Source organism: Epinephelus moara, chromosome 6, assembly GCF_006386435.1.
Source record: "Epinephelus moara isolate mb chromosome 6, YSFRI_EMoa_1.0, whole genome shotgun sequence".
NCBI classification, from domain to species: Eukaryota; Metazoa; Chordata; class Actinopteri; order Perciformes; family Serranidae; genus Epinephelus; species Epinephelus moara.
In genome coordinates, this window is record NC_065511.1 from 11,505,844 (window position 1) to 11,518,894 (window position 13,051).

Here is a 13,051-nt window from a genome sequence, read left to right on the forward strand (position 1 = left end):
TTGAAATCTGTTTGTTGGCTATGTTCTTTTATGTGCACTAATCATTTTTGGCATCAAGGCAAGAAAAAAAATCTTTATCACTAACTTGAGCCCTGTAGGAAACTTATTAAAATAATGTCGTAGTCCTTTACACAATCAGATAGAATCTGCTTTAATTTAGCATTTTTAAGGCTGAAAACAGTCAATATTGTAATAAGTATATGGAGGATGTATTTATGGTGGGTTATGTGTTGCCAAACACAATTACTGTGTGTTGGCTACAGCAGCTGGCCTGCTGCCAAAGCGTGAGCTATACTCCATCCACCCACCTCTGACCAGGCCTCTGTCTATACAGAGCTGTGTGCTGCTTTTCGCTCTGCATTGCACACTGTGCTTTGCATTGCGTTGCAGGTGGGTTACATTACTGGGCTGCCTAATTACTGCACCATGCGATGTTTAGTAAGCCGTAACAGTGGGACAGTGTTAATGTTAGTGTAATGCTTCCTAAACTGTTCTCTGAGGTAAAAACAGTATTCAAGTAACATGGTAAAATACCAATCCTGGCATCATGCATAAGGCGTGGATGGGTTACTGAACATTCTACAGGGCACAGGCCCAGGGGCCCCGCTGGCCTTCACCTCCAAAATGTCACTCGAAGAAACACGTACTGACCAGGAAAAGACTCAAAATGACCATAAAACATATAAAGGAACTGCAGAGAGAAAAAACACAGTAATTACAAAAGGGGCAAAACATCTACAAAGAGACAAAAAAAATGACCAAAAAATACACAAAATTATCTCAGAAAGATGCATAATGACTACAAAGAGATGCAAAACAATAATAAAAAGACTCAAACGCACCACAAAGTCTGTATTTCTTGCTCCTATGTAGGAGGGGTGATGGGGCCTTTTGCATATCTGTGCCCAGGGGCCCATTGTCTCATAATCCAGCCATGGCCAAGGTGTTGAGTGTGTTACTTTTGGAAGGAATTTCATTTGTTTAAAATAAAAGACTTACTAAAAGATTTACTGGTGCAGCACTGTGTAACAAAAGCATTATATGATGGTGTTTTCATGCGTTAGATATCAAGTGGAACTAAACCGAGTTGTTGTTTGTCGTCATAGTTCTCCGTGAAGTTTTGAATTTAAAAAAAGGTGTTTGTTTAAACTTCCGCAACTGGCAAAATCATGTTGAAATCATGTGTTTGCAACATCAGTTCAGGTTGCATCCTCTGAAGAATGACGAAAGGTCAGTTACATTTTGTGGCTGTGATTTTGACGTTTTCTTCTCAGCTTCACAAACAAACCAGCATCCTTTTTATTTAATCTTCCATCAAAATCACTTCTTAAATCTCACCACAAAAGGATGGATATTCAAGTAACATGCTCTGAAGGGGAGGTCAGACAAAGTCTTTCCTGACTGGAAAGTCTTCTTTCTTTCCCAAAGCTGATGTGCAGTTGAAATGTTGAAGTTATTTTGATTGTAACTTAAAATACAGTGCAGTGAGCAGCAGAAACCCTTTACAAAATTTCTTATCCACCACCAAATAACTATCATGCTTACAATATAAAGCTAGGTGGACAAAAATAATTGTAGAATAAATTAAAAAGAAATGTTCAAATGATATATAGCTTTCTGGTTAAAGTGGATTGCCTCCATCTGGTTCTTACTGTAGACTATAACAGCTTCACATAATGTTTATCCTAGTAACAGCATGACACACATTAACTTTACAGACCTTGTTTAAGATTTTAACACAGCAAATAGAAGAACTGTATTTACCCTGGCTAAACTGGAATGCTCTGTGCATGGCTTTGGAGTGACATCTGCTTGCTGAACAAACTGAATGAAAAATATAAGTGTCTCTGCTTTGTGAGATTGACTTTGCAAAAGCCGCTCAAGGTCCACTTACTTGCTTGTCCTGGAGCTTTTGACAGCATCACACAGTCATCATCAACGGAGGAAGTCTGCTCAGTTGTTTCAAGTCTGAAGCCGATGTGTACATACAGTCTTGAAACAAAAGCATTGCAAAATAATGGAAGGTTTCGATATCTTCAGTTATCTGACAAGCGAGCAAACTTGTTGATGAGGACCATATGTGATATGATTGGAAGCACCAGAAGAAGGGAGTAAGTTGACCTTAAGTGCAGATTGTTCTGTCAACTGCTGTTTCCCAGGGTGTCTGCAGGTCCTTATAAAGTTTTTGAAATTCATTTTTTAAAATAAATATTAGGCCTTAAATGTCATTAGATACTCTTAGATTTGCATTGGTTAGGTCTTAATTGCAACAATCATGTTAACTAATTTAAATTTAATTTCTTTTTGTCAAAAAGAGTCAAGCTCCTCTTCATGAAAGTCCACCTTTCTGATGTAACAAATCTTTAAATCTACCATTGAACCCAATACTGTCTTTTCACTTTATACTTGCAGCTTAACCTGTTGGCAAAATGTAGATTGTCCTAACTCACTTAACTAACCATATTCTTATATAAAACTTACCTTTGCACAAGACCACATATACTTACCTTAATACTTACCTGCAGTGTTTGAATAAGAAAAGGATGATTAAGCCCTATTTGGACAGGATTAGTTTTACATAGGTACGTGGGGTAAAGTAATAATTACCAGAGATTTTAGTCCCGTCCGAATGTGCCATGTCAGTAATCATTACCGCACGATGTCAGTAAAGATTACAGCGACTTTTACCTTCTGTAAAAGGGTCCCAGACAGTTACCTCAGGTAATAACCCCTGTGCGAATAGACCAGCAGTAAATATGTGTGTAGATACATGTATTTCGTCATATCCTGTTTACAAGTGGTTTTTCGTGGATTTTCAAGCATGGAGGCTCTTGAAGAAGCACTCAGTTTTGCACTTCACAGTCGGAGTCCGTGTGAAACCTCAGGTACTGTGGGCCTACGACGAACACGATTCAAGTGTGTTCGAGTGTGGTACGCACAGGAAAGCAACATCATACGCACATGACAACAGGAGGGGACGGCGGTGCGTGAATGGATTTACCCCTCCCATTTGTGGTAGTTTTACTAATATTTCTTATCCCGTGTGAATTGGCCATTAATATTACTGACATCCTGTGGTAAAGTGACATTACCCCACGTGCCCATGTAAAGCTAATCCGTTCCGAATAGTGCTAAAGTCCAAAGATCAGTCTTAAATTTGGTTAAAAGTGGTCTTGAAAATGTCTTTAAAAGCATTAAATATAAGTGTCTGATACCTTTAGACACCTTGGTTTCTAAGGTTAAGAATGAACTGTCAGGCTCATTTCCCATACTGTACATATGGTATATATGCTATATCACACACCTGCTGGATTATGTTAATAGTGCTGTATAACTGAAAACTATTTTTGACAAGAGTCATCCTAATATGTTATAAATAATCCTGTCACTCCTATAGTGATATGAAATCTGCCCAAAATTTATATTAGATAGATTCATTTTCTGCACATTGCATGTGTGTTGATCTATCTAATATTGTTATAGTAACATGTAATATAGTACCTATGCTGAATATAAGAAGGAAAAGTATTATTTTAAAGTAATATTGTAGAAATGACTCCCACAATTGTCAGCTAAGTGTAATTAATAATGTGGAACCATGGCCAACAAATTATCAAAAATACATGTATAACACAGTTGATGGAAACTATTGTTCATTTCTTTAAAAAAGACTTAAGTGAAATTTCAGTTGAACTCATGAATATGATTGTGTTCCATAACAGAGGAATAATAAACACACTTCATAAATCAGTGCAATCAGCAACAGCTGCTGTAGCTCATATCAAACACTGGCTGAGTCAAAGCAGTCCAAAGGAATTGGGCTCTGAGGCTCACATGTGGAGAGCTGTATTATAACAGCCTACCGTTTACAGCACGCGCACACACACACACACACACACACACACACACACACAGAATGGAGGTCCATGGTGGTTTCTCAGAGGAGGAGGAGGGTTTGCCACCATGTAATCCCGGTCGATGCAGCCCTCTGACAGCAAAGCAACAATCAGCTGTTGTATTAATCGCCCTGCTAATGACACAATTAGCAGGGCTGTGGAAAACAGCTCCACACAAACATGTGAGGGCTCAGAGACAACACACAGATAAGGCCACAGTATGCCGCATGCACATTTACACAGCTAACAGCTCGCATACATTCAGACTTAAACAGACACAGAGCATGCACACAGGAATATAACCCCACAGGAAACCACCAGACAGTTAACGCATACACACATAGGGCTGCGGTACGACAGGAGATAATAACATCCAAGTGCTTCTCTTTCTTTTTGCCCGTACCTTGTTTACTTCGGGCTCCACCTTCCCTCATTGACCCTCTCCCTAACCGTCCTAACTATCGTACCTCTTGCAGTTTCATTCTCAAACACATAGACATGTCTCTGACTGAACTCTACACTGACCTTTTACAAAATGTCTCAGATACTAACCCCCTGCCAGCTCCTGACATACACTCACTGGTCCCTGCTGGTGCACCACACACTTAATACACACATACAGAAAACAACTGTGCAGACTCTGTCCCGGTCCTTTGACTTTTTTGCTTTGTTTTAACGTCTGTCTAGTTAGTCTAAGCTGCAGCTGTGCAGAAGCTGGGCTTTATTGTTTCTGCCATCTGAACAGCAATAAGGCTCTTAGCAGTGGAAGAAATCAAAGACATATCCAACAGAACTCTGTTGTGAAGTTATCACGATATAGACCGAACAACTGAACCAAGTTATGTAAGAAGAAGCCAGTTTTTCCCACAAAGGAAGACGTAAACATCAAAAGTCAAGGTCAGCCAATCAACAAACCGAACATGACTCCTCCAATTTTGCACCGTACTAACAAAACATTAGTCTCACACTGCTCGATTGATTAGATCAAGGTTGTCAAACTCAATTTAGTTCATTGGCCACATACAGCCCAGTTTTTTTTACAAGTGGGCTGGGCCAGTAAAACCAGTGTATGAATAATAACCTATGAATAACATCAAATTTCCCTTTATTTTAGTGCAAGGAAGTACATTCTGAAAACATTCCTTCATTTACAAAACAGATGATGAACAGCCTGAGAAAAAAGTAAGTACAATTTCAACAATATGTCAATTTTTGTCCACATTCAGTCAGTTGACTACTAACTGTCATTACATGTACATTTTTCCCTACATTTCCACTCTACTGGACCACCAAACTAAAGTAGAAGCTATTGAGAAGGCGAGTTAAGTTTTTCTCCACCGTATGAACCATTAACAAATCAAAGGTTTGGGCAGTGCCTAAGCAATAGGGTCTCACCAATATTTTTTGAGACAGACGTCTTATACAGATTCTTTTGTACTGATTAACAATATTTTGCACAATATTCATTATCTTTAAATATAACCAAAGTAAGGATTTGTTCTTATTTCAGAGAACTGTATTCTGTTCAGGGTGGAAAAGCCTCTGAAGCAGCATTTTACATGAAGTGGGCTACTCACTGTTCAACTTGCTGAAACCCATGGGCTGTATGTGTGACACCCCTGGATTAGAGAGATACCTCAACAATTCCCACAGTTAAACGAAACAAGTAGTGTCCATCGCATATTCATTACTTTCTTGACCCACAAAGCATTGCATTTGATAGAAAATTACCATCAAGCAGCACTACACCTGTTATGAAATATAAAGATAATTCATAATGATGTCCGAAATCCCACTTGACTGCTCACTGCATTACACAGGGAATATTGAATGAGTAAACAAGGGATTTTGGACACAACCATAATTATTCACATTTTATGTGTGCAGTGAAAACTTGAATAAATGTACTCAGCCATTTAGGATAACTGAGCTTACACAAGTTTGACTTGAGGATGTCCCTTGAGAGTTTTTTCTGTAGCATTGACTTACATTTAACAGTAAAGGTCTTTACATTTTGGGGGAAGTTTTTTTGTTTGTTTGTTTTTATAATGAATATTACGCAGTGACAAAACGACGTAATAATTTTCGGAAAGAGGCTGATTTTGCTGAGCTTTCACACAATGAATACAAGCAATAGCCCATTACTGTATGCCTATTTATGAGGAGTATAAAACAACGATAACACAGAGGCTTTGAAGTCCAAACTAAAACGGCAAACTTTTATTACTACATTCAACCTTGACAAAGGCAGCACATGCAAGATCCACTCCTTTGATTCTCACCTTTCACAATAAAAGCCCTAGCTTACTCTACTCAACTGTTGACCAGAGAAAACTCAAATTCACTTGGAGCATTTTGCAAAAAGGAAATTCAGTATCTACATAAGGGTGACATGACATTGTCATAAATATGACATGGCACGGTCATGAACTTGTCACAAACATTATGTACATGTCACAAACGTTTATGACTGCTGTCATTAAGTTTCATTCGGTTTTTGTAATGACAAGTTGACATTGTTTGGGTTGGCTTGATTATGACAACTTGACATTAATCAAAGTGACATTACCAGAAGATGTCTTTGTCATAACAAGTTGACATTAAATTTGTTTGGGATGTCCTTATATAATAAGGACATCCCAAACTAAGGCGGTCATGAAAGTTTATGACATGTACATAAAGTTTATGACAAGTTCATGACCGTGTCATGTCATAGTTATGACAGTGTCATGTCACTCTTATAGATACCTTCAAGTAAAGTGTTACCGGAAATTCTCTAAACAGTAGCTTTGGCTATACAAAAACTTACCTCAGTCAGATTGCCACACTGCTCTGGGTCAAAAGTATCCCTGTAGTTGGAGCAAATTTGTATTACTCCAAGCAAATCTATTTGTATCAAACCTTGTATTGAATAAGTGTTACAACTATTGCAAATTTGCATTGCTGCTGGTATAAATAGTTTGGATGCAAAATATTCACAGGCGAGCATTTCACATTTTGGTGTTGTTTATTTGTCATGCTGGTGTGTAAGCCCGTAAGACTGGAGTTTGTATCACCCATGCTATGTCCTCCAACAAGGCAGATGCTTACAGTAGCCATCTGGCTCTTGATTTGGGCAATGTAGGTTTTAAGTTTTTGGGTAAACTCTAACTGCAAAGTTCCCAATTGTTAAACAGAAGCAGTAAGCTTTTTTTCACTTTGAGACATTTTGGCTTGTCCTAGTGGGAAAAGCATAGGTGTTACTAATAACTTTAATGATGGCTTAGTTCTGTTCAAGTGTGCCAGCAAGCCATGACGGTAAACCAGCATGCGCAACACCAAGAGCCTAACTGAAGCAGTTAAATCGAATTCAGCCATCATTCATTTTCTTACACCTGTGCTTTTCTTACTTTGGCACTGTGACTGTATTCTGTGAAAAGGCATACAGAATGTTATTACAGCAGAAATTTTAGGATGTAATAGTAGAAAATCCACAGGAGTAGTAATTAACATTATATGACTGCATTCCATTTAGGCGAGCTCGTTTCAGGGGTCTGATGTTGTGCATGCTGGTTTTCTGTCACAGCTTACAGCGACACTTAGATAGAAATAAGGCATTGTTAATGTTGTTAGCAGGACTTGTGTTTTTCTTACAATGACATGTGAAGTGTCTACTGTGAAAAAAGTCTATTCACTTTTGCTTCTTTTAATTTTGTTAATGATCCACATTGTTTAAAAAGTTGGTATTGACACCTGGTCTTTGTTCACCATGTGATGGAAGGTCTGGAAACCACTTTGTGTGTTTGAATGTTTGTTACGGAGAAGATTTGAGTGTGAAAATTCAACCTCTCTCAGACTGAAATTATTCACTGAAGCTTTATTGTCTTTATATTGTCATTGACGAGCCCATATTCTCTTTATACTTGGGTACTTCGAATGTACTTACTTTTAATGTTCAATTTTAAATGTAATATCCTTGAGTTTCATATATATGGCTGTTACATTAAGCCTCACAAACAAAACAGGTGGTGAGCTAGAAAGCATTATTTAGCTAGTTTTACAGATGGGCTCTCTCTCTCTGTCTCTCTCTCTCTCTCTCTGAGTCTCTGTCTCTCTTTCTCCCACCCACTCTTCTATCCACACGGGATAGAAAACACGTTTGATTTTTCCCTCAATGCTTCCTCACTGCTGAAGCATTTGTGTGCTTTTTTCTCTCCTTAGTTTTCTTTCTTTTTTTTTCCACATTTTTTGCTTTTTTTTCTCTCTCTCTCTTTTTTTTTTAAAGACTCCAGTCACATCCGCAATCCCGCGGCCCTATAAGGAGCTTTCACGCTTTTTGGTTTGCTTTAGATGTTTAATACCCCCTCTCTTTTGTGTCAGGGAGCCGGAGAGGCGTTAAGAAGCGCTGATAAACCCCACTTAGATCCCTTCCTGGCCCGTCACCCTGGCCTGCCGGGCCGCTTTAGCAGGGAACTGATCTGTGACGGCCTGCCACTCAAACTGAGCACTTCTGAAGGCTGACACAATGGAGTGAGCAACACACCAGAGGGCCCGGGGGTGGGTGGGGAGGGCGGAGGCAGGGAGGGTGAGGAGGAGGAGGGAGAGGAGGCCAAGAGGTGCCCTAAAAGAAGGCTAGAGGAGGGGCCAAAGTGTATCTCCTTCTTATCTTTCTCCTTTCTTTCAATGTATGCAATTTCTCCCTCCCTACCCTTGCTGCTCGCGACTGTAGAGCTCACTCAATTTTTTTACGTGCCTCTGTGTTTGTTTCAATGTTCATCTTCTAGTTGCTGTAACATACACACACACACACACACACACACACACACACTCCCTCTCCCCTGTCTTTTTCCTCTCTGTGGTCAGGGCTATCAGCCTGGCAGCCAGAGATGAGAGATTGAATGAAGAGGCAGAGAGTAGATGGGTAGGGGTGGAGGGTGACGGGGGGTTGAGGTCCAGATAGGGATCAGCGGTGCATCAGGGTCTGGGTGCCGGTTGGTCATGTGGCGCGTTCACTGCTGCGTGGCATCATGGGTCCAGCCAGGGCCAGGCCGGGGCCGACAGAGCCTCAGGAGGCTCAGCGCTGTGATTGACAGGCGGAGGGAAGGGGGGGTGGGGTTGGGGGGGCATGCGGCCACTGCCGCTGCCATCGCCATCACTTTCCCAGGGGGCCGTGGGTGGGTAGCGAAGCCCAAAATGTCAGCGCTGATATCTGTGCAACTCGGCTCGTATCACACTGCTGCAGCTGCCTGCCATTCGCCACATCCACTCATTCATATAGAGACATGGGAGTATTATGTGCACTCACACACACACACACACACACACACACACACTTTCTGTCTCACCACCTTCCTCAATCATTCACTTCTTTTCTATAGAGCTACATTTGTGCACACACACATACAGTGTATTCTTCATGGGATGTCGGCAAACACACATTCACGCACGCACTTTTACTCCCTCCATCTTACTGTCTTTCTTCTCCTCCTCCTCCACGCATTCACATTGTGTCTCTGTCAGTTCTACCTCAGCCGTTCAATCATGCAAGTGTTCCACGGCTCTTTTCTTCCTCACTGCTGGAAAACAATTTTTCCAAATAAGGTTTATTTTTTTCATAGTCCTGCCTTTGTCTCTTTTCACTGATCTCAAATGTCATTGGCTCGATCAGTCTCCCTTTCTATTTAACCAGGCTTTTATTTTGAAGGGAGAAATATCAGCATCTTTTGCATTTGACACTGAAGTTACACCACTATACTTAGTATTACAGCATGTACTAGGCAGCCACTGAAATAAGCTCTGCTCAGAAAATGTGCGCTTCTGTTTGGTGATGTCATTTGCAGTGCATTGTGTGTGCTATGTAGACTTATCTGTACTTTTTATCTGTATGTGTGTGTGTGTGTGTGTGTGTGTATGTGCTGCCTATATGTCACAGCTGGATGATGAATGCGCTGACAGTGGAGGGGTCAGTGTCACAGACAGTGTGGTCAATTGCCCCTCGTCCCCTGAGTTTAACCTTGAGCAACACTCCCTAACGAGTCTCAATCTGCCATTAAGGCCCACACCCACAGACACAGACACGCACACACACACATTCCCCAGTGAGCGTGTGCCATTAGTAGCTGGCAGGGCCTGGTTTGACAGAGAGCGATTAGCTCCCTATCATGTGTATTGATCACCGTGTCCTGGCTGCTCCTCCAGAGGAGGGGCTGGAGGGGTTTTACAAGGTAGTCGTACACACACACACACACACACACACACACACACACATAGTCACATCCTTGTTGCCTGTGTGTATGTCTTTGTTTAGTTAAAGGAAATTTAGAGGGGGGGGGGGGGGGGGGGGGGTTGAGTGTATTACAGTATTGCATGTTGCGTCATGAATTCTGATTACATTTGAAGAAAAATACCAGTTCTTGTAGTTGCAGTTATGATCAGCCTAATATAAACACCAATTTGAGTACATTAGCAGAACTGTATACTGTATGTATCACATGTACTTCCTGTCTGAGGTGTTCTGTGTTTAATATCACACATGAAGTGTTCTTAGGTCTATCAGCCCCCCTTACCCTACCCCCGTCTTCCTTGGGTAGTTTAGACCAGCTCTTGTTAATTGAGTCTAATTGAAGAACATGAAGGGGGAATAAAGCAAGCAGGCTTTTAGGACATAAAAGACTGCAGCCGCCTCTCAATAGTATTTATTTTCAACCTCTTCCACTCTGATTTAAGTGTAAGAGGACAATAGTGGCCTGACACTGATATGTGTGTTTTTGTGTGAGTGCGTGTGTGTCTGTGATCTGTTGTTTGATTTAGTGCGCCCACCTTCACAAGGACCAGCCTCTTATCAGATCAAAGCTGCAAGCAGAGGCCTATGAAAGAAATTGTGTGTGTGTGTCTGTGCATGTGCATGTGCTTGTGTGCTGTGGAGGACAGAGGTGTAGGTGAGGCCGGGGGTGTTTTCGTTGCTTTTAACCCAGGACAATGGAACTGCAAAGGAAAGAGCGAGCGAGTCCTCTTTGAACTAATGAAGAGGAAACCTTTTACTCTCCTCCATAAAGATACCCAACTCTCCCTGTGCTATGGATTTTCCCTCTCTTTCAAAGTGGAATGAAACAGAATAGAGCAAAATATTTCATTTTCTCCGCACTTCTCACTGATGTACTTTTATCATCGTTAATCCACAATCCGAGACAAATAGCCGCACAAAGCCAAAATAAGACTTCAGAAATGGCTAAAGATTGTGAGAGCTGTAGTACATGAGCATCTGTTGAGTAAGCAAAGGTGTGGACACTAAACTTTTCAAAGGGAAGTGAATGCAACAGACTAAAAGTTAAATGTCTAATATTTTAAAGTAATACATTACTACTGTGTTATGATTTCCAGGTTCACTGGGTGCAGAGGCAGCACAGTCATTATAGAGATAAGAGGGTTCCTGTGTCAGGACTGGACCACAGGACCACTCACAGTAAGTTTTCAGTTAACATACTTCTTTCCAGTGACACATCACCGTGTCAGGTATTTAAAGAGGAACTTAGCACCAACTGAAAGTCTTGTTTTTGCTGACCTCCGGTGGGTTAAAGCCCCTACAAACAAAAGTATTTTCCTCTAACATTAATTATTCACCACACAAAAAAAAGCCTAAGTTAAAGTTCAGAAAGGAAGAACCTCGTCATTCATTAACTTAACTTGGTTAATTTGCTTCATCTGGACGATGTGGGTGTGCTTTCATTTCAGTTTGATTGACAGTGGCCTGGCAACATAAACAAACACCTTCACAGCTATTTCTGAATTTCTTTTTCCCTAAAACGTCTTTAATCAAAAACAAATTTCCATTTTATCATAACCAGAGTGTTAAAGGTCAAGTGTGTGTGATTTAGGAGGATTTGGTGGCATCTATCAGTGAGGACCGCAGTTTGCAACCAGCTGAAACTTCCTCTGGTTAGAATTCCTTCAGTATTTATTGTTCAGTGTTTGTCCGATGCAAAGGGGCTTCTAACTACAGTGGTTGATACAAAAACGTGAATGGCTCTATGTAGAGCCAGTGTTGGGTTTGTCTGGTCTAGGTTACTGTAGAAACATGGTAGATATCTGCAGACAAGGACCCGCTCCGCATGTAGATGCGTATAAATGGCTCATTCTATGGTAAAGAAAACACAATGATTCTTATTTTCAGGTGATTATACACTAAAGAAAACATACTTATTGTATTATATTCTATTCCTGCCAATATATCTCCCTAAATCCTACACACTGGACCTTTAAAACAGTCTAAATAGAGGTGCAATCAAGTAGTATCAACCGACGTAAAAAAGTACTTGAGTGCCTCCCAGCACAGAGAAGTAGCACATGAAATATCAAGAACTGCTCTATTTCCGGCAGAAAATTGTGTGTTCATGTAGGACCCCATCATACATATTATAAGAAGCTGATTGAAAAAATAAGGGTTACCTTCTCACCTTGCTACACTGATGTAGAGGTGTACCCCAGGGTGTGTTCGTATACTATGAATTCATAGTGTGCGGACACACAGATGAAAAACTAAAAACGTGACAAAACTGAAGATCTAGTGAGTAAATTCCCATGTTTTCACAGCCTTAAGATACTTCAAGTAAATACATTGTGCTTTCCCCAGGATTTGGATAGCTACAGCCCAAGTGTAACCTAACAAAATTAGTTTGCAGTGGAGGTAACACCAGCAGAGCTTTTGAGCAATTCCACTGTATTATCTGCTGTGGTAAATCTGCAATATTTGTTTTCCTGTTATCACATATTTACCAGGTAATTCCTACCAACACCACCACCAATACTGTCAACACAAATTTTACTTTCTCATTAGTCTGTTGTGTCTGGCTGTGTGAGGTGCATTTTGTCGTACTCAGTTTTGTTGAGTACAATTCTTGATATCGCACAAAGAATACTTTTTGATTTTGACCTCTTCAGTTTGTAATGGTTTGTTCAACTTGTCTAGCAATTATTTCAGACACATAACAGAATTAATGGCTACAATGACAACTAACCTATTACAAAGTCTCAACTGTCCAATTAAATATCCATAAAGAATTAACCTGTTGTACACTTAATGTAATTATTCACACTTAACACATTTTTTTTTTTCAATAATATACTTTAGTATTTCTGACAAGTCACTGATCCTCAGAATAGTCTTGTGCAAATGTGTG

At 40.4% G+C, this 13,051-nt stretch overlaps 1 protein-coding gene across 1 annotated transcript in view; it reads left to right on the forward strand.

The window, feature by feature from the left end:
- Window positions 1–13,051, forward strand: part of LOC126392328 (proprotein convertase subtilisin/kexin type 4-like) — a 227,053-nt gene that overhangs the window by 27,613 nt on the left and 186,389 nt on the right. Inside the window, 1 exon segment of the mRNA XM_050047662.1 lies at window positions 11,256–11,337. Within this exon segment, the coding sequence (XP_049903619.1) occupies window positions 11,256–11,337 (82 nt within the window).